The sequence below is a fragment of the Nipponia nippon genome, unplaced genomic scaffold (assembly GCF_047370975.1).
Source record: "Nipponia nippon isolate SJK-2023a ecotype South Korea unplaced genomic scaffold, ASM4737097v1 scaffold_3, whole genome shotgun sequence".
Taxonomy (NCBI): Eukaryota; Metazoa; Chordata; class Aves; order Pelecaniformes; family Threskiornithidae; genus Nipponia; species Nipponia nippon.
This window is the reverse complement of record NW_028262347.1, coordinates 127,239,602-127,260,436: the sequence shown is the minus strand read 5'-3', so window position 1 is coordinate 127,260,436 and position 20,835 is coordinate 127,239,602. Positions and strand designations below refer to the sequence as shown.

At 44.0% G+C, this 20,835-nt stretch overlaps 1 protein-coding gene across 14 annotated transcripts in view; it reads right to left on the bottom strand.

Annotated features, from left to right (window-relative positions):
- Positions 1-8,360: 8,360 nt before the first annotated feature.
- Positions 8,361-20,835, bottom strand: part of ALDH18A1 (aldehyde dehydrogenase 18 family member A1) — a 39,812-nt gene continuing 27,337 nt past the window's right edge. For all 14 annotated transcript variants that reach the window (XM_087765977.1, XM_087765979.1, XM_087765981.1 and 11 more), the window contains 8 exons: positions 20,492-20,591; positions 19,161-19,381; positions 14,843-14,980; positions 14,538-14,733; positions 14,264-14,385; positions 11,790-11,976; positions 10,144-10,239; positions 8,361-9,133 (listed from right to left, as the gene is read on the bottom strand). In XM_087765977.1, the coding sequence (XP_087622103.1) occupies positions 8,952-9,133; positions 10,144-10,239; positions 11,790-11,976; positions 14,264-14,385; positions 14,538-14,733; positions 14,843-14,980; positions 19,161-19,381; positions 20,492-20,591 (1,242 nt within the window). In that variant the 3' untranslated portion in view covers positions 8,361-8,951. The remainder of the gene's footprint in view (positions 9,134-10,143; positions 10,240-11,789; positions 11,977-14,263; positions 14,386-14,537; positions 14,734-14,842; positions 14,981-19,160; positions 19,382-20,491; positions 20,592-20,835) is intronic.

Genomic DNA, 20,835 nt, shown 5'->3' with positions numbered 1-20,835 from the left:
TTGTCTGATCTGCGAATTTGAATGCTGAATAGGGTCGCGGCTGTAACTGGGTGCTTTTGTGTGTTTGTGGCCCTAAGTGTTTGTAATTGTGTGGTGGTGGTGTGAAAAGTTTGGTTTAAATTGTTTTGTGTCTTGCTTTTAAAATGGGAACTGCAACTTCTAAAGGGGAAACGATCTTAGAGAAATCTCCTCTCGGGTGCATTTTACACAATTGGGAGCAAACAGCAGGACCGCGGGAGGAGCTGCAAAGCAAGCTGATCTAACCAAACATTGTAATCGGTGGTGGCCAGTGTAGAACCTGGGGGATGGAGGAAAGTGGCCGGTTAGTGGAACTTTGAATTGCCCGTTATACTTTGTTGCAATTGCCCGTTATACTTTGTTGCAATTGCCCGTTATTTTTAGGACGGGAAGGAAAGTGGGATGAAGTCCTGCATGCGGATATGTTTTTCACTTTACCTTCACACCCTGCATGGCAGAAGTGCGGGATAAATTTGGCTGCCTCAGATCCTTTGGTGCTAGCATTGGAAAGAGAGAGTAAGAGCAATGGAAAAGGGAAAGGTTTGAAAAGGTGTTGTTCTGCTGGTGGTATTGGACAGAGGTGTTTACAATGAGTTCAGGATGAGCCAGAGGATGACCCAGAAGCGTTGGTTGCTCCCGGGCCGAGGCAGAGATCGCAGAATGACAAACCTGAGCCCCCTGAAGCAGGCGACTGAGAGCAGAGAGAGAGGAGCGACGCCGGTGGCTGGGAGGACGCGTGGTCGGCAGGAGCAGCGCCGCGAGCGCCATTGGGACGGCTGTTGGGAACGAAGGACCCCTGACTGTGAGGGGGCCCTTTTCGATTGCTGATTTAAATGATTGGAAGCAGGCGGCGGGCAATTATAGCGATAACCCTGAGAAGGTGGCTAAAGCCTTTGACACAATGATCAGAACTACAGACCCTGACTGGAAGGCTATCGATGCTCTTCTGTCGGTATTGTTTGATAGCGCAGAAAGAGAAATCATCTTTAGAAGGGCAAGAACTCAAACAGAGGGACAAATTGCTACAGGACAATTGCAGGGTCGGTGGGAGCAACATTTACCTCCTACAGATCCAGACTGGGATCCTAATGACAGAACGGAAATTAATAAAACGATACCAGAAGCTGATTTTGTTTGGAATTAGGAATGCTGTTCCTAAAGCGGTGAATTGGTGGAAGTCGTATCAGATTAAGTGGAATAAGGAGTCACCGACTGAATTTTTAGATAGACTAAAAGAAACTGCACAAAGATATACCACTATGGACCTGGAATCGGAAGAAGGGAAAAATCAGTCAGTGTCCCTCTTTATAGGACAGTCAACAGATGGCATTCAGAGGAAATAACAAAAGTTGCAGGGCACAGATGTCAGGGACTTAGGGAAATTGTTGGAAGTCGCATGGATAGCTTTCAGAAACAGGGATCAGGTGAAAGAAAAATGTCATGCTTGGTTGATAGCAGCTTTAGAAGGATTGCAAGTAAGTAGAGGAGGATTTTGAGGAGGTAGAAATGGAGTCGGAGGAAGAGGACGAGTTAGAGGCGCTTATTGTAAAAAAGGAGGGACATTGGAAAGCGAACTGCCCCTCCCGACAGGGAACAGAAGGAGCCGATTCCGTGTTGACAACAACAACTGCAGTTAACACTGAGGAATGAAGGGGATGGAGGAGTCTTCCCCAGCAGAGCCTCTGGTTAAAATACAGCTGGGGGAAGATCCAACTGAAGCAGAATTCCTGGTAGATGCTGGAGCAGCTTGTTCGGTTTTGAATGAAAAAGGTGTTGAACTTCGTAATAAGAGAATCAAAGTTGTTGGTGTGACTGGTAACGCTGAAACTAGGCCATTCTTCAAGCCTTTAACATTCAAAATTGGAAAACAATGGGTAACACATCAATTCCTGTATTTACCGGGGGCTCCGAAACCTTTGCTAGGGCGAGATTTGTTAGAAAAATTGGAAGGAGAAATACGATTTAAAGACGGGGAGGTCGATGTATTAATTCCTGAATCTAAACTTGTACAAGCAACTGCGTTCCTATTGCAGGAAGATAAAACTTCAGGAACCGGCATCCCAGCAGAAGTGGAAAAATGCAGTGATGCCCCTCGTACGGGCTGGAGAAGTCCCTGGTAAAGGTAGGAACGCTGAACCGGTAAAAACGGAGCTCAAAGCAGGAGCAAAGCCAGTAAGGCAAAAGCAATACCCTTTGAAACTAGAAGCTAGAATCGGGTTAATGCCAATTATTGAGAAATTCATAGAATACGGTCTGCTGAGGGAATGTGAATCAGAATACAACGCCCCCATCTTGCCAGTAAAAAAAGCAGATGGGAAAAGTTATTGATTGGTACAAGATTTAAGAGCTATTAATCAAATTGTTCATGATATTCATCCAGTAGCTGCAAAACCATACACTTTACTGACAACAATAAATTAAAACCAAGAATGGTTCACAGTTATAGATTTGAAAGATGCCTTTTTCTGCATACCTCTCGAGCAAGAAAGTCAAAATATATTTGCCTTTGAGTGGCAAAATCCGGAAACTGGTCATAAATCACAGTACACTTGGACAGCGTTGCCACAGGGATTCAAAAATGGTCCTACAATATTTGGAAATCAATTAGCCAAAGAACTGGAAACCTGGAAAAGAGGATACAAGACAGGGACTGTGTTGCAGTATGTCGATGATATTCTAGTTGCAGCTGTAACCCAGGAAGAGTGCTGACAATATTGCTCTTTTGAATTTTCTGGGAATGAATGGTTACTGAGTTTCAAAAGAAGAGGCACAAGTCATTTGAGAATCTGTCAGGTATCTGGGATTTGAGCTTTTGAAAGGATGAAGACCGAGCACAGAAGGAAAGGAAGCCGTCTGCCAGCATCCCGAGCCCCAGAATGCACGGGAGCTGCGGGCCTTCCCGGGAACGGTGGGGTGGTGCAGGCTGTGGATTGCAGGCTATGGACTCATTGTGAAACCTTTATATGAGCTACTGAAAACTTCACCACCTGCATGTTTGGAACGGGACGACAGCACCAGAAATGCTTTCAAACGAATAAAAAGAACTCTGATGAAGGCACCAGCTTTAGGACTCCCTGATCCAACTAAAACTTTTGAATTGTTCATTCACGAGCGACAAGCTACGGCTCTGGGAGCGCTCTTAGATGCCAGGAGGCAACAGACGCGCGGTGGCCTATTTCTGCAAGCAATGGGGCCGTACCAGCAAAGGACGGCCAGGTGGTCCGAGGGCTGTCGCCGCTGCTGCGCTGTTAATCCAAGAAGCCCGGAAACTGACACTGGGACAGAAAATGACTGGGTCTGTACCACACGTGGTACTCGCTGTCCTGGACCAAAGAGGTGGGCACTGGTTGTCTCCGAGCCCGATGTTGAAGTACCAGGTAGCACTTCTTGAACAAAATGATGCTGTTTTTAAATCAACGGCAGTAGTAAACCCAGCAGTTTTCCTGTCATCTCGACAACTGGAAGAAGAACCCACACAATTGTTTACAGACTATCGAGGAGCTGTATTCCAGCCGACCTGACCTGAAAGACACCCCTCTGGAAAACCCAGACTGGGAGCTATATTTGGACGGGAGCAGCTTTGTGAAACAAGAGATCTGGATGTCGGGATATGCCGCGACCACAGTGGATACTGTTGTAGAAGCAGAAGCTCTGCAATCAAAAATGTCAGCCCAGAAAGCAGAACTGATTGCACTAACAAGAGCTTTAGTATTGAGTGAAGGAAAGCGAGTGAATGTATGGACCGATTCCAAATATGCATTTGGAGTATTACATGCACATGGAGCGATTTGGAAAGAAAGGGGACTATCGTCATCTCAAGGGACCAGAATTAAACATGTGGAGCAGGTTCTAAAGTTACTCGGAAGTGTACAGAAACCAAAAGAAGTGGCTGTTATGCACTGCAAAGCTCACCAAACCAGCTGCACCCCACAGGAAAGAGGCAATCAATTGGCCGATTTGACCGCTTGTAAGGCTGCAGAAAAGGGTAAAGGAATATTGGCAATAATCCCTGAAAAGAAAACAGAATTAGGAGAATCTCCTAACTATGATAGTCAGGACAGAAACTTAATTGAAACTTTAAGAGCTGAAATACAGAAAAATGGATGGGCTGTTACTCCTACGGGGCAGGTAATTCTAACCCCAATTTTGATGCATGAGATAGTAAAGAAAGAACATAATAGTGTTCATTGGGGAACCGAGAACTTACTGAAACATCTGCAAAAGTCAGTGGTGAGTCATAATATGGTAGAAATTATAAGGTCCATAGTTGAAACGTGTGAAACATGCCTTAGAAATAATCCAAAGACACAGAACAGAATTCAGTTTGGATCCACAAAACCAGGAGATGCTCCAGGAGAGCGCTGGCAGATAGATTTCACTGAACTGCCAAGAAAAGGAGGGTTAAACTATCTGTTCGTATTGGTGGATACTTTTACAGGATGGCCTGAAGCCTTCCCATGTCGCACCAACAAGGCCAGGGAAGTTGTCAAAATCTTATTTAAAGAAATAATACCCCGACTTGGTGTTCCTTTAGGGATTTCCTCTGATAGGGGGCCATGTTTTGTTGCAGACATTGTCCGACAAGCAGAGTATCACAAATAACATGGGAGCTGCATGCCCCCTATCGCCTGCAATCCAGTGGACGGGTAGAGCGCATGAATCAGCCCTTAAAACTGCAATTGAGTAAAATTTGCCACTTCAATGACTTGGATACAAGCACTTCCACTTACGCTACTGATAATTAGAGTTCAGCCTAAAGGAAAACATCAGTTAAGCCCTTATGAGCTGTTGTATGGGAGAGCGTACCAGATTCCTAAATTACCAGAAGAATTAAACATCAGTGGTGAAACAGATTTACGGAAGTATCTAATACCCTAGGGACAGTGATGCAAGAAATGAAAAAGAATGTGATTGTAAATAAATCTCTGAATCTCGATTCCCCAGTACACCCGTTCCAGCCCGGAGACTGGGTATACCTGGAGTCATGGACCGGAGAACCCCTGCAAGAAAAGTGGAAAGGACCATTTCAGGTTTTACTGACAAATACACAGGCCTAAAACTAGATAAGAAAGGGCCCTGGATTCATTACTCAAGAGTCAAAAAGGCTCCAAAACCAGGGACTTCCGAGGAGGCAGCTCCTCTGAAGCTCGTTTTCAAATGACAACTTTAGTTTCTGTGTTACTGATAAGTTCAGAAGTGTTTGGGCCGAAACTAGGAAGGTCCATGGCACGAGAATGTTCCTGTGCCATTAGTAGCAGAAGTAGCTTCAGCTATTAATGCAAGCAAATGTTGGATTTGTGCTAGATTCCCAAAGCACAGTACTCGGTCCGATGTAACACAAATTGGCCTACCAATTCCTTTCAATACCACTTGGAATAGCCTTTGGGACAGCCCAAAAGTTTAAAATTTTGGGAAGTGCCCAAAGGACTGGGATGGTATTGGCTGTGCGGAGACCAAGCCCTTAAAGCACTACCTCCCTGGTGGACAGGTTCTTGTACATTAGGGGTGGTGTCCCTGGACATTAAAGTAATAACACATCTCCATGGAATGGGGGGATTAAATCCCCAATTGGAAAACAAAAAAAGAGCAATGGATAATCCATTGATTACTCGGTCTACTGCCTTTCACTCATTTGTCAGATGGTTAATCCCAGCGTTAGGAGTCAGTGAATTGGAAAAAGCAATAGTAAACATAGCAGGAGTCATGGAGAAAATCGGGAATGCCACACCCGATGCTATAAAAGCTTTACAAGAAGACACTACCAAACTTTTCAAAGTTGCATTACAAAACAGGATGGCTTTAGACATGATGTTGGCTTCCCATGAAGGAGTGTGTGCGGTAGTAAATTCAAGCTGCTGTACACACATTGATGAAAGTGGAAGGATATCCAAAGATTTAAAAATCATACATGGCCAAACAATAACCTTACATGAAGTAACTAAAGATAATACCTCTTTTGGGTTTGAAGAGATTTGGAGTACTCCCACTTCTTCGTTACCTAATTGGTTATGGCTGAAGAGATTATTTTTATTAGTGATTTTTATTATTGTAGTTTGTATTCTTGCCTGCATAATGATCCAATGTTGTAACTGCTGTACAAGATATAATGTTTGTATAGTGAGGACTGTAGCATATAAGCCACAAGACCTCAAAAGAAATACCTGCGAATATAGATAGAAGCTATCAATTCAAGTCGTTAGAATCATTGCACAACAGATGTAACCAAACAAAAGTAAAGCTTTGTGAATAGTTGGGACACTTGTAAGATAAGAAGCTCCTGAATAATCCCCTTCAGACAGCTAGGCCTTGGGAGAGCAGATGTGTGAAACCATAAAGTAAGAAAGGTGCAAAACGACCATTAGACCAGACCAAACGGACCTTGAAGGACATCGTATACGTGATCCCAGAACTGAGTTTGCGCAGAAGTAAAGGTCAGTCAGCGAACACAGTGAAGACGACTATGAGCCTTCATCTGAAGACCCCAAAGATCACTTGAAGACTACCACGGAAGACGACTGCGCTTGCAGATTGGACATTTGCATATGTTAATAAGTTCCAAGAAATATCATGTTTATGTAAACAAATTCTCAGAAATCCTATGAATATGTATGATTTCATAGTATGTAATTACTGAAAGTTTATCAGGCTGTCGGAGCTCTCATGGTGGAATGATCCCCAGTGCTGCCCAGCGCCGCAATAAAGAATACCTGCTTTCTAAAATGCCAAAATTAAGTTTTAGAGAGTGAATTATTTTGCCACTTTCTGGTAACAGTCTGGCCTGCTACAGACTATGAAGAGAGATCCCTCCCCACCCAGAGAGGCAGGCTTGCGCTTGCCTGCAGCAGGAGACAGCTGTCGGCCAGACGGCCTTCAATCTCCTTTACCTTTCTCCAGCCTCTCCGGCTTCAGCCGCGGCAGCTCCTGTCCACAGCCAGTAAGCGCTCCGCCTGTCCCTTTCCACCCCCTCGTTGCGAGGAGAGTGAGGTCAGGCAGAGACAACCCACGCAAGCCTGAGGCTGGTGCTGTCAGCAGCATCCCCACGGGAGGAATGGACAACCGCATCCTCAGCATGGCCTCTGGCACAGGGAAAGAAGAAGTGGCAACCGTTATTACCGTAGATCACCCCTGGCCAAAGCCCTTTCTTCTGCAGGGTCTTCTGGAGATGCCGCTCTTCCCTGCGCTGCTGGTAACGGCACCCACGTTAAGGGAGAATCCAACCCACTTGAGAGCCAGCTTGCAGCCTTCACGACAGGGCCCGGGGGTGATGTGGGGCTATGGGACAGGCTTCAGGGCGGCACTGCAGTTTCACATTTTGCGCGCCGAGCGCCCGCCAACAGCGCGCCCGTGGGCCAGCACTGCCGCTTCCTCACCGGGAGGCAGCAAGGAGTGCGGCAGCATCACCCTGCAGGCACCACGATATCGCATTGCCGTTACCAGCAGACGGCAACATGCACCACAGCGGCACCCCCGCGCACATGCGGTGCCTCACCTGCGGCACCGTTATTGGGACAGCGGGCAGCGCATCGCCACACACATGCTCTCAAGGCGCGGCTGCACCACTTATGGGGTGCAGTCACAGCTGGAAGCTCAGAGAAAACCACACGAATCCGTCAGCAAAACTACACCTCGTGCTGCGCTGCGGCGGCAGCAAGGACTACACCTCACCACACGCGCCGTGGAGCAATGCGGCTGCCCGGCAGCTACTGCTGTAAAAACTACACCTCCCAGTGTGCACTGGAAAACGCAGCGAACCTCCCCGCTCCCTCTTGGCCCGGGACTCTCCCCACCAGACAGCCCTCGCTGACGCACCCGCGGGGCACCCACCGGAGACAGAGCCAGGAGCCTCCAGGCACGGGGCCGGCCCCTCACCCTCGGGACGCTTCACGACCGGCAGGCCAACCTGGGCCGGGGCGTACTGGGCCCCAACGCGACCCCGCGCCCCCCCCCCCCCCGCCCGGCCCGGCCCCAGGGGGTTTGTGTTCCGGCTGCAGAAATTCAGGCGGATTTGGCTTTCCTGGGAGCCCCAACTGTGTTGTTCCCCCCTCCAAATTGCGGTTCCCCCGCCCCCCACTGCAGACGCAGAATCGGGGCTTTTGGGGTGTTTTTGCGCTGTGGCGGCGGGGAGCCCCCAGCCGCGTCTGGCTGCGGGAAGGGGGCCACACCCCGCACGGCGCCGCAGGGCGCAGGCCCAGGCCCGCTCGCTGCCCCACACGAAGGGAAGCGCTTCTTCAGAGCCAGCGTCGAAGTCGTCTTGCTTTTAGAGGAAGGGTTGTGGAAAGTTAAGTTTTATATAAAACCAAAGAAAAAGAAACCTTCGGTAGAAATAAGTAACAAAATTCACGTAGTAGACAGTTGTTTTACTTATCTACAATAGTCAACAATACAAAGAAATTCGATATAAAAAGTTTCTTAGTCAAAAGCTTACTATGCATTTGGAACGTCTTATCATGAGAGTGATCAAATACAAAGATAGTAACTGTAAAGCCTTCCCGCTTTCAAGAGCTGCCATGCTCATAAGACTGAAGAAAAATAAAAACCTACCAAGTTTTTTCTCTAGAACAGATACTTGAATAAAACAAAGACTTACGGAAAAAAAAAATGCTCCACCACCAAGTGTATTTGCTATAGGGAGCACTGAGATAAAAAAAGAATGCAGCAGACATTTAAATCTTTCCTTATGTTACTTGTATGCGTTGAAGAAGTCTGTCTCTGGGAACAGTGAGGTCAGTTTGCAGATACTAAGGGAACAGAGGCAGGGAAAAAAAAAAAAAATCTCACTGATGGGATCATTTTGTATTCATTGTACTGCACAGTGACCGAGAACAACGTTCCTGAAGATGAAAACCAAACTCCCACCCCAGCGCACGCCCTGAGGCCTGAACATCTTCAGGAAATATTTATACCCCTGCGCTTTCCCCTCCGCCCCGATGTTCTTAGTTGGTATTTCTCTGAGGGAGAGGGAGGCTCTCATGAAGATACTTCATGCTCCCATGCTCTGAGAAGTCAGAAACGACATGATTGTCCCCCCTCAGCAACCACTTCGTAGTTAAGAGTCCTTCAATTCCCACAGGTCCACGTGCATGGATACGAGAAGTGCTAATTCCCACTTCGGCGCCTGTAGGAAACACACGGTAAGGTAGTTAATCCTCAGAAGACGTTCACTTCATACTAAGCAGTTTTCCACCTTTATGTAAAAACAGCTGCCTGCCTTTCAGCGACCCGCCTTTCTCTGCTCCTCTCCGAATGCCAGCAGTTACGTTTACCTGTTCCGATTTAAAAGTTAGAGGAGCTTAACTATTACATTATAAATTGTAATGTTTATACTTCTGGCTGCTACAGTTACTTTTAGAGAGAAAGATGCAAGAGAGAGGGTTATCTCTTACATGGATCTTAGACTTTTTTCCTGAGAGTTTAATCCTTAAAGAAAAAAAAAAAGCTAAATTAGTCAAGATTGTGATCTTATGTCCTTTTTTATCATATTGAGGAGATATTGCAAGACCCTAACTAGAATTTTTTAATCACATGGAACACTGACCGTTCCAGCTGACACAGTAATAGCCTGCTATGGAGATTTCTGAGTTTCTACCTCGGAAAAGAATGTTTCCCTTGTCTCCTGCAATTCACAGTAGGTGCACCTGTTTATTTAAGCAACTGATAATCAGTTTGGTTCCTGCCTTTCATTCCTCAACACTGCAAGGCTGGCACACTGGACAGCAGCTCAGTCTGCCCAGGAGCGAAGCATGGCATTCTTTACAGCATCATTAGAAAGACAAACAAAAGAAAAAACTGTTCATCAATTTCAGATCCTGTGTTGCATTGTTCTATCATTACATGCATGCAACATACTTTATTCTGATTGAACAGAGCTTCAAAGGATCCAAAATTAATCTACATAGTCTGTATAGCAGTATTACCTAGTTCTGGCAGGAAAGGGATATTAAACTGTCTGCTGTTCTGCGTGGTTTAAATGTCTAAGCTTCAACTTTTCCTATGGTACCTTTCCTGAAAACCTTATATTAGACAGTAAGATCAGAGACTAATCCTATCTTCCAGGATTCAGACTGCCACACTTTTCACACAACAGCAAATCCTGCAGGCACATCCCTGCAGTATTTTCTCTCTTACCAAGTCCAAATCTATAGCCATCAGAGAATCGGGTACTGGCATTCCAGAAAACACAAGCGCTGTCCACATGCTGGAGGAAGAACTCTGCCGTTTTCTCTGGGAAAGAGGCAGAGAGAAAAATAAAATCCAGTACATACGGAATGATCACGCACTCCAATAAACACAACATAATACAGTGAACAGATATAACAATACAACTTTCACATGCAACCTCATCAGACAGTGTTTAAACAGCCTGGGCTAAGACATGTTCATTTACACCTTCTTCCCAGTATGCTTATCAAGCAGACACAGCTGCAAATGTTACAAGAAGCCTGCAAAGATTAGAAGAAAGCAAAAAGATGTCTAATTCTAAATACATCCAGTCTAGAACCTGCAAACAGGGATAGTTGTATGACTGGGGAGAAAGGACAGCTGCCCCAAACAACATTTTGCAGTCAAACTGAGACAGTTAAACTACAGAGTCTGCTCTCCATTAATCTCAAACATGGGATTGTTCCAGACAATGAAAAATCCTAAACTAAATGGCTATTGCAGGTAATATTTGGGAAATACAATGCAGAAATACCACACGACATCAGCTAACTAATCCGGCTGAACACAGAACACGCAAGACCTGAGCAAGCTCAAGCAGAGTTATGCAAGTCTTAATCCTCTGGAGGACTCTGTTCTCTGTAAGGCTGTGAGGCGCAGGTCAGTCGCCCTTAGTGACAAGGTGAACATTAAAGATCAGCTCTATTTCCAGTACACTCCCTAGCAAATCACTAGTGCACCAGGTCCTGTGGCAGTGGGTTACATTACCAAATGCATGCCTTTTACTGACACTCGCTGAAGCTTGGCAGGAGGTACAGAAACAGAAGCCTGCTTGACTCACACACTCATCAGCCACAGATCAACATGATGTTACTGCAGCTGATCCTCAGGAGTTCCAGGCTTGGTCCGAGAGTCAACCTTCGGCTGGGCACAGCTCTAGCTAGGTTTTGAACTGGCACAGTGTTCAAACTGCATGCAGGACAGATGCTAGGGATGGGAGCAGCACAGAGCTGCATGAAGGAGCACAAGTTCACAACAAAGAGGCAAGAAACTGTGAATTGAGATAAATGCAGTTTTTGTACTAGGGATGCAGAAGTGGGAAGTAAAGGACTGGGAGAGGTAGGGGGAAAACATTTGTGGTCCTTGTTTTCAAGACATAAAAATGACATGGGAAGACAAAGTGGATAAAGTCTTATCCTCCCTACGATCCCTATTCCCTCCAGTGAGGTACTATAGAAGCTCATCTAATCAGCCTTCAGAGGCCTAAGGACATCTCCAGGATTCAGGAGATGTTCCTGCAAAACCCTCTGACTTGGTAAGTGTGCACAACACAGGAACACAAAGCAATTTGCCTGGCAAGAACATGTGCTGACTTGCCATCGGCCAATTGCTCAAGCACATTCCTTAACATCCTGGAATAAGGGCCACACAACGACATGTTTTCTCTGAGCTAAACAGGACTGTAGGCACATTTAGCTCATAGGCCTCCAGTTGGTGATGCCTACTGCAGACCCGAGAGAAGAACAACTACTGCAGTGTAAGTAGTAACACTAACACCAAGAATTGGCAGTCAAACCAAAACAGTAGCTTAAGGAAGCAGACTGATCACTAACCATTCTCTGTGATGATAACATCTGTGTGAGAACTTCCATACTTGTGGATATGTTCAACAGCTTCTTGGACACTGTCCACCACCTCAATGCAGCACTCCAGGTCCCCATATTCTGTGCGGAGAGATTTCACTTCTGAAGGGCTGAATGTCAAGTACGATGCAAACTTTGGGCCAGCGTGAATCTTCACCTGCAATACCAGAAACATTTTGTGCTGCTGACCATACCAATGCCTTCCAGGTGAAAATGTGGCTTCTTGTACTCTGTGTGGGATAATTTTCTTCATAGCAGTCCCTTCGGTACTATGTTTCGGACTTGTGACTAAAACAGTGTTGAAAACACACCAATGTTTTGGCTGTTGCTGAACAGAGCTTGCAGTGCCAAGGCCTTCTCTTCCCCCCCCCAATCTGTCCCCCTAGCAAGAAGGTTGGGAATGCGCAGGAAGTTGGGACAGATGACCTGAACTGACCAAAGGGATATTCCCTGCCATATAATGTCATGCGCAGCAATACAAACTGAGGGGAGGGGGGTTTTGAAGAAGGTAGGCATTGCTCAGAGACTGGCTGGGTATTGGTCTACTTGCAGCAGATGGTGAGTAATTAGCTTTGCCTCACTTGAGTGGGTTTTTGGGGGTTGGGTTTTTTGTTGTTTCTCCCCCCCCCCCCCCCCCCTTTTTTCTGCCTCTTTCCTTCACTTATCAAACTATCTTTCTTTCAACACACAAGATTCCTTGCTTTTGCTCCTCTTATACTCTCCCCCCGTCCCGCTTGCGACAGGGGGGAGTGAGTGAGCAGCTGGATGGCGCTTAGCTGCTGACTGGGGTTAACCCACAACATTCGTGAATCAAATGTTCACTGCATGCAGTGTAAGAAAAATAAGCCTGCACTTTGGGAAACTTAGCATACTGGTGAACTAGCAACAAGGTACAATAGCTGACATGCTAGGCTGGCTACATAGCATGACATGCTCCTAGTTCAGGACTCGTTTCAAATTATTTAAAGCAATCGCATCACTTAGAAAGTCATCAGGCAGGAAGACAGTACAACACTAGTACTGGGGAAACAGCTAAAATATTGCAGCCAGCCCTTGTTTTAAGAAAGTAACTGCAGCGCAGAGAATAACTACAGGAATGCTTCCAAGCTTCCACCTACCAAAGACTTAAGATCTTGAATGGCTTTTACCCTTTTATTTTGTAAACTGACACCAGCCCTCTCTGAAGCATGTGTTTCAGACACAAAGGAGTTACTGGGTCCAAAACCAGAAAACTCACACAGATATTTTTCATTTGTTGTAAAGAAGCTCTAATGCATTATCAACCTCGGAGTTTAATCATAGTAGCTGAGGCACCTAAACAATGAGAGATAATTTAGAACTGATACAGACAAGAAATCCCCATGCATATAAAACACTGGAAATTTTGACAAGACAAACACAAATAGGAAATAAGGCATGAGTCTGCAAAATTTGAAGTTAGAAGGCTTTTAAGAAGGTATCTGTGAAACGGCATTTTCTTGTGCAACTATAAATTACTTTAATTGCATAATCCTGCCCAATATTTGCATGTTTCTTGTTGCCAAGTCAGATTAGACAGAGGTAACATCCTCCCCACTGTATTAGGAGCTGGGTGGGTGGTGGTGGAAATGCACTAGTCCTGACATTCCTCCCATCCAAAATCCAGAGATCTAACCTTCCCTCTGCCCTTCCCAAGAAACGACCAAACAAGACATTAAAAAAAAAAATCCATTAAGTGAGGACTTGGTCCTGACTACCTATCAGCTTCTTTTACTATGACCCTTTCAACATCATCAAAACATATGGCCTCTCTATTTTACCTGCATTAATCACTGCCTGTACACTCTATTTGCCAGGTATGTACTGCTGTGTGAAAATCCTTTATTTATGTGCAATTCACACGGCTTCATGGATATTTCTCTCCTGATGCATCTCTGCTACCTTTACTGACAAAACATTACTCATGTCAAGACAACTAATTAGTATACTGGCCTTTTGCTGTTCCTTTGACATACCAGGAAGGAAAACGGGTGGGGATAAAGGGCATGCAAGATGAAAGGTTTAAAAAAATGTGCATGAAGCAGATTCAGAAAGGAGAAACACAGAAATGGAATTCACTTGGGTAAGAAGCTAAATGAATAGATTCAAGAACAAGAGGCTTTGCGCCTGGGAGGTTAACAGCAATTAAGACAGAATTAAGAGGGGTAGACAAAGGGTTGTGTGTATGCTCTTCTAAGGCAGAAGATGATTTTTGCTATACAAAAGGAAGTATTTGTATCCCAATAATGGCACGTAGCTGTCCTGAAGATGTTTTCAGATAATTTCTATGGAAAAACTTGGGGTTGTGTGGAGAAGCAGAGAAAGTTCTCCCATAAAACTAAACAGGGCTAAACCAGCCAGACGAAATGCTTCTAAAGTGTTAGGAAAAAAAAACACAAAACAAAACACAAGTATGAGTGACTAACCTGTTCTACTCTCAACATGTCTATGATCTGATCAAACAACGGGGTTCTCAGCAAGTCTCGATGAATTAAGAGAGTTTCCAGAGCATTACAGGCAGCAGGATATTCACACTTTGAGTCTCTGACTGAGGTTTAAGAGTAGATAATTGGTTACATAACATTTACAACAAAGATTTTGAACAGCATATGAATTATCAGTTACCATAACCATATCACATACTCCAAATAGGAAGTTCAACTACACCCATGAGATTCAAATCACCCTCTCCCAGCTTACTTATTCGTGTGACCTTCTCAACGCTGGCATCCGTGTCCACATACACATGACAGATCCCTTCGCTGTGTCCCATCACTGGGATTCCCTTCGCAGCTTTCTGGATATTCCTGACTAGCTGTGATGAACCACGTGGAATGATTAGATCTATCAGCTTGTCCAAACGACAGAGATCTTCTACTTCCTCTCTTGTGTTCACCTGTGGTAGTTGCAATACAAGCAGTCTACGGTTTGAACTCTCACGTTCTGCCCATACTTTTTATACATACCACAGCAAAGAAATTTTTGATTTAATTCTAGGCACTTACTAGTTGCACCGCATCTTTGACTCCATGAATGGAGAGTGCTTCTTGTGTCAGATGATGAAGGATTTGATTGCTATGTGCTGCCTCTTTCCCTCCTTTAAGTAGTAAGCCATTTCCACTGGCTATGGCCAAAGCAGACACCTGTCAGAAAAGAATTTATTTAAAAAAAAAAAAAAAAGTAATCTGTCTCTTCTGTCAGAATAACACCCACGAAATAGATTAAGAACAGGATTTTTAATCCTGTTGATTTACTCAATGTTAATCTACAGTTTTCATTTTATTGCAACAAAAAAATCATTACAAGTAAGAGCACATTTAACTCCAGAAAAGAAATGTGTTAGTGTTTCAGGAACAAACTTGAGTTGTCAGGGTACTATTGCCAGGGGGACACTGCAGTGGATAAGTCAGAGGAAACCCTCAACGTAGGCGCTGGTATGAACTGGGTAGCGGTGTGGGCAAGGACCCCAAGGAGAACAATTTTAGGTGCAAGAACTCTCATCCCTAATCATTCTGGCATAAAGTGGCTAATGAGCTCTTCCTATGAGCAGGAAGAACATTTTCATTGTGCTGTCTAAAACAGAAGTTATAGACAACACTTGCCATAGTGTGGGGGAAAAAAACCTTCCAGACAATAGGCCCAGCATCATCTCTATCACTTTGCTTTCATGTTGTCCTAGTTTTGGCTGGGATAGAGTTAATTTTCTTCCTAGTAGCTGGTATAGTGCTGTGTTTTGGATTTAGGATGAGAATAATGTTGATAATATGCTGATGGTTTAGTTGTCGCTAAGTAGCGCTTATACTGGTCAAGGACTTTTCAGCTTCCCATGCCCTGCCAGGTGCACAAGAAGCTGGGAGGGGGCACAGCCAGGACAGCTGATCCAAACTGGCCCACAGGGCTATTCCATACTGTATGACATCATGCTCGATATATAAACTGGGGGAAGTTGGCTGGGGGGCAGCAATCGCTGCTCGGGGACTGGATGGGTGTCGGTTGGTGGGTGGTGAGCGGTTGCATCATTAGTTTTTCCTGGGTTTTGGTCGTGTCCCCCCCCACGCCCATCCGTTTTCCTTTTCATTACAATTTATTATTATTCTTATTTTTATTTTATTTCAATTATTAAACTGTTCTTATCTCAACCCATGAGTTTTCTTACTTTTGCTCTTCAGATTCTCTCCCCCATCCCGCCGGGGTGGGGGGAGGGTGCGCAAGCAGCTGTATGGTGCTTGGTTGCTGACTGGGGCTAAACCACGACACACACTTATAACCAGAAGGAACCGACTGATATTGTTGCCTTTCTGTTTAAGGTGCCAGATTTCACCCACTTGAGTCCAGCAACACAAGATGACCATATTTCAAAAAGATGCTCCAAAGAAGCCACTGCTTTTTGGAAGTTAGATAAAAAATTACTTCTGCTGTTGAAAACATATACCCAATTTGTTCCATCTCTGGACACTAGTTCTTATTGGTGTTTTCCCCACTAAACTGAAAACCTCTTCAACAGAGGGGTGGTGGTAGGTTTTTTTATTGTTTGTTTCAGTTTTTTGTTCTTTTCTACCTAGGAGTATGTCTGACATGATAAAGTTCTCTTCCTAGACTTATTTTACTTTTGTATCCCTTTTTGTCTTCCTCACCCCAATCCCATTCACAATGGCCTCACAATTTGTCCACCTATTTGAAAAAAATAGCATACATTCCTTTAGAAAACAAAGTCACCTCCTTTCCAGAACCTTTTAGAATGAACAAATTAAGCATTTGAAGTTATTTTGCTGTATTACTATCTTCTGGGAAAGAGCATACGTATCTGTATGCACCATCACCAAACCCGCACTCATTAGTATATCAGTTGTATGCTGTTGAGATGTTGATGCCAGAATTAGCCAGGCTTACATCTACGAAGCAGTTAGCTTAGTGACACACTTTAGATGCTGATTCATACAGAAGAATGTTAAGCCCATCAGATACATCTCCTCAGACCACCTCCTCTCCCCTTCTAATATCAAATGGATAATACCAATCACAATGTTTGATATTCTACCTCATCCTGCTGTCAGCAATTTGAAACGAATATTGAAAAATAAGAAATATTTCAGAAAAATACACTAAAGTATAATAGTCTAGGAAGCCTGCCTTATATAGATATTGTGTGTCTTTCTAACTTACAAAACTAGACACTAAAAAGCAGCCTGATTGTACTTTGAAAGTATCTTGTAAGTATCTGCGTCTCCAAAGGTCAGTATTACAAGGGAAAGCTAAACAAATAAGCTTATTTAAATAAAGAATTCCACTCTGCAGGCATCATATTAAAATAAAGGTTATGAACTGATTTGAACAAATGAAAAGAAAAAAAAAATCAAGAATTAAGACACAAAAATAAAAAGCTTTGTGATTAATAGGAGAACAGAAGATAAGGGGTTTCAAAACAGTTCAGTCCCTTCAAAGCATAGCAGAGCATGACTATACTTCAGAACAACAATTGAATTTGGTGGAATCTATAGGAAGCAGTCTGCAATTTGGTAAGTATTGTAAGTATTTGGTAAGTATTAGAGGCAAACGTGCTAGTTGTATATGCTCATTAGAAGCTTATTAAATCTTAACTGGTAATCTGCAATTGTTTCACCTTTACTGCAACTCAAGACTGAACTCTGAGCACTAACTGTGTAAGCTAGCTCCAGGGAGCAAATCGAGTACGCTCTCTTCCAGGGCAAAGTCACACTTCCCCTGTAATTGCTTACCCAAACAAGCATGAGATGCAGCAGTAAACTAAGAGGAGGGAACTGTTCCTCTGCACTCAGGGACCATCCTACTATCAGCTGCAGCATGGGACAGAAACCATGCAATTCAAATGCAGAGGTATCAAAGATGATCCTCTGAAGTTGCATCAGAGAATGTGACGTGAGTATGAGGACAGAAGGACAGGCTGGCAGGAAGAAAGGCAACTACCAAGAGAAGCTATTCCAAGTCTGTAAAACAAAGCTAGGAAAAAAGCCAGCAAGAGTCAGTCTGGTGTAAGTTCTAAGATAAGATAAAGGGGCGGAGAAAGAGGGAGACATCAGCTACGCAAGGCAAGAGACCAGGGTTGAAGTCCAGGAAGACAGACTAGAATTCAACAAGGAAACATACATAACATGGTTATCGACGAAGAACAGAGCTAGCAGCAAGGACCTAATAATGGTAGGCAAGGGAGCCTAATGCCTTTTTGTTTCACGGGAACTTTGCCTAGAGCATACTCCCTTTCAGAATGAAATGGGGACCTCTTACAAAATTCAGGCATGAAATACCAAGCTGTCCACTGGCTGAGTCTCACTTCCTTTTAAAGTGCCTGTACCTATCACTTTCTCCTCAAACACCTGCTCATATGTTAGAGAACTCCTCAATCTTCCTAGACACCTAATGTGAATTGTGGGAAATAGTGTTGATAATGAAGTTTTTTTTGTTTTCTTTTTAAAATGTACTACAGTTGCTCAGTAAAGTAGTTGGGAGTTAGAAAATAAGATCAAGGTTGCCTCTGCAATGTTAATTCAGCCCCCATATTTTCATGCATCATAACAGCATTTACTCACAGCACTACTCCCACACAGCACTGCAGATGAAGGTATTTGCCTTTAAGATGCCTGCCTTATTCCTGGCACAAGATAAATGACATTCACTTACAGTATGCTATTCAAGATTTTTACTAGCCTTTCCAGCAACTTCAGTACGTAGGAACTTAGAACACCATTCTTCCTCACAGCATCTCACTAGAACCGAGTAAAAGCTATCATTCCCCCTCTGGCACACAAGCAGTATTATACAGAGGACAGACCAGGACAGACCACTCAAAGCCTGGACCCTCTGTGCTTTCTGTGCTCAGTCTTTTTAAAGTTTTTTTTTTTTATCATGTATTCATAACAGTTACAGTTAATTACTACCATCTGTATTAAACAGCTCTTGTTTAATCCCAGCCTGCAGTTCAGCTGTATGCAGCATGGACAGATAAAGGAGCCTCCCAAGCTGTGAGTTCGGCACTGAACATACATTTGTAAGACACATGCAGGAACTGCACCATCTGAATGTAAGATAACTCCTGCTATATGTCGGGGTTAAAAAACCAACCAACCAAACAAAAACCCCAGGCCTGAATAACTGAACACTGCAGAAGCAAGTCCTGAGAATATCTCTGCAGGAAAAATAGAGTTGCCGACAAAATCAATTTTAGAAGAATCCAAGCAAGAGACCTTTGAGACAAGACTTCTGGCAGCCTCCCAATTGCTCACCAACAGAAATACCCTGTCTTTTGTCATCAAAGAATTCCCAACAGTGTAAACTGCCCTCCTTACATACCTGTGGAAGACAGTCAGGACGGGACTCAAAGATCACGAGAAGGACACCGATAGGCACCGTCACCTGCTCCAAATCCAGGTCTTTTGCTATTCGTGTTCGCCGAATTACACGGCCAACACTGTCCTGTGAGGATGCTGCAATCTGACGCAGACCGATAGCCAAGCTGTTCAGCTTTGATGTAGACAGACTTAGACGTTTCAACAAAGGAAGTGCCAATCTCCCTAAAAGAAAGAAAAAATTGTGCTGTAGATAGATTGGTCTGCCTAGGCTCAAGCAAAAGCGACTTAAACAAGTGGTGAATCTAAGGAAAATTCAGGTATTTCCCACACCCTAGCAAGAAACCTACCTGAAATGAAAAATGCACAGCATTAAGTCCAGTAGCTACAATAACACGACTCAAACATGACTGATTTCAACCACCACCACATTTGCACTTAATGTGGTTTAAGTGATTGTATGTGAAGCAACATCAACATCGGCAAAGATAAGGTTTGCCCTGTTTCAAGTACTGCTATATGTCTGAATTTCTTACAAATTTCTACCCTTGCAATATTTCTGGAAGATTCGGGCAGTAGTTTCATCTTTCTGTTTTACAGATAGAAAACCAAAAACACAGACGCATGTATAGCATTTCTGTTCAGACTGGGCAAGAACTCCTTGCATTTTCTAGTCTGAACACGTTCAGACAGTAAGTTAACCCAGCAATGTCCCCTCAAGTACTCTGGTCAGTAAAAAACGGTTCCCTGGCATCTTCCACAAAGTATTACGATTCATGATGTGTCATTTTCATACATTTGCTATTCCTGTATGTACACATCCTAATCCCAACTTCTCAATGAATGCATCAATCTAACAGAAGAATGGGTTTAATCCAAGCCACCTAAAGAGAACCTTCCTCAATCAGAAGGGGACATGGTTCTTTTTGGAAAGCATAAATTTGAGTATAGAGATGACAACCTTCCCCGCAGGAGCTGAACAGAAAATATTCACTTTACTCATGACAATAACAGAGACGATGTTTGTTATATTCCATTTCTAAAGTGAGCCTCCTTTGGCAAAATGGAGCACTAATATTTTTTTTTTTTTTTACAATACACTGCTTGGTGTTTTGCAAGGCCTCAGTGTCTTCTCTGATGAAGGCATCTGTTTTATTTAATTAAGGAAGCTGCAGCTGTTTATACTGACAAGCTCTCAAGGTCCTGGGTTCACTGATCTGTGACAGTCATACTACTCAATCCCAGGTGACAGAAGATTCTAGTTCTGCTCATTTCCTTTGAGGCCCAGAGAGGTTCAAGACAATAAGATTACCATGGAAGGACTTGAAATATTACCTTTATTTTCAGCCTCTTCCAAGTCCTTTTTGTTTGCCAAGAGAATTTCTTCTCTCTGGTCGGTTAGTAAGTCAGCAAGACGATAAATAATCTCCGCTCTCTGAAAGAGAAAACAGTTTCTGAACTGACTTCTTACACAAAGTCCAACCTATTTGACATCTGGTCCCCTTCAGTCCATTTATGTTGACCACATCCTCTCGCTGTCTTGACTCCCCGAATACTTGGGGCCAGATGATTTTTTCCAGCCTGCATCACATTGAAAAATGAGACTGAACACTGCTTCAACGTTTACTTTGCTTTTTATTATCTTGCTTTCCATGCCCAGTCTTCTTCACCAAACCCAC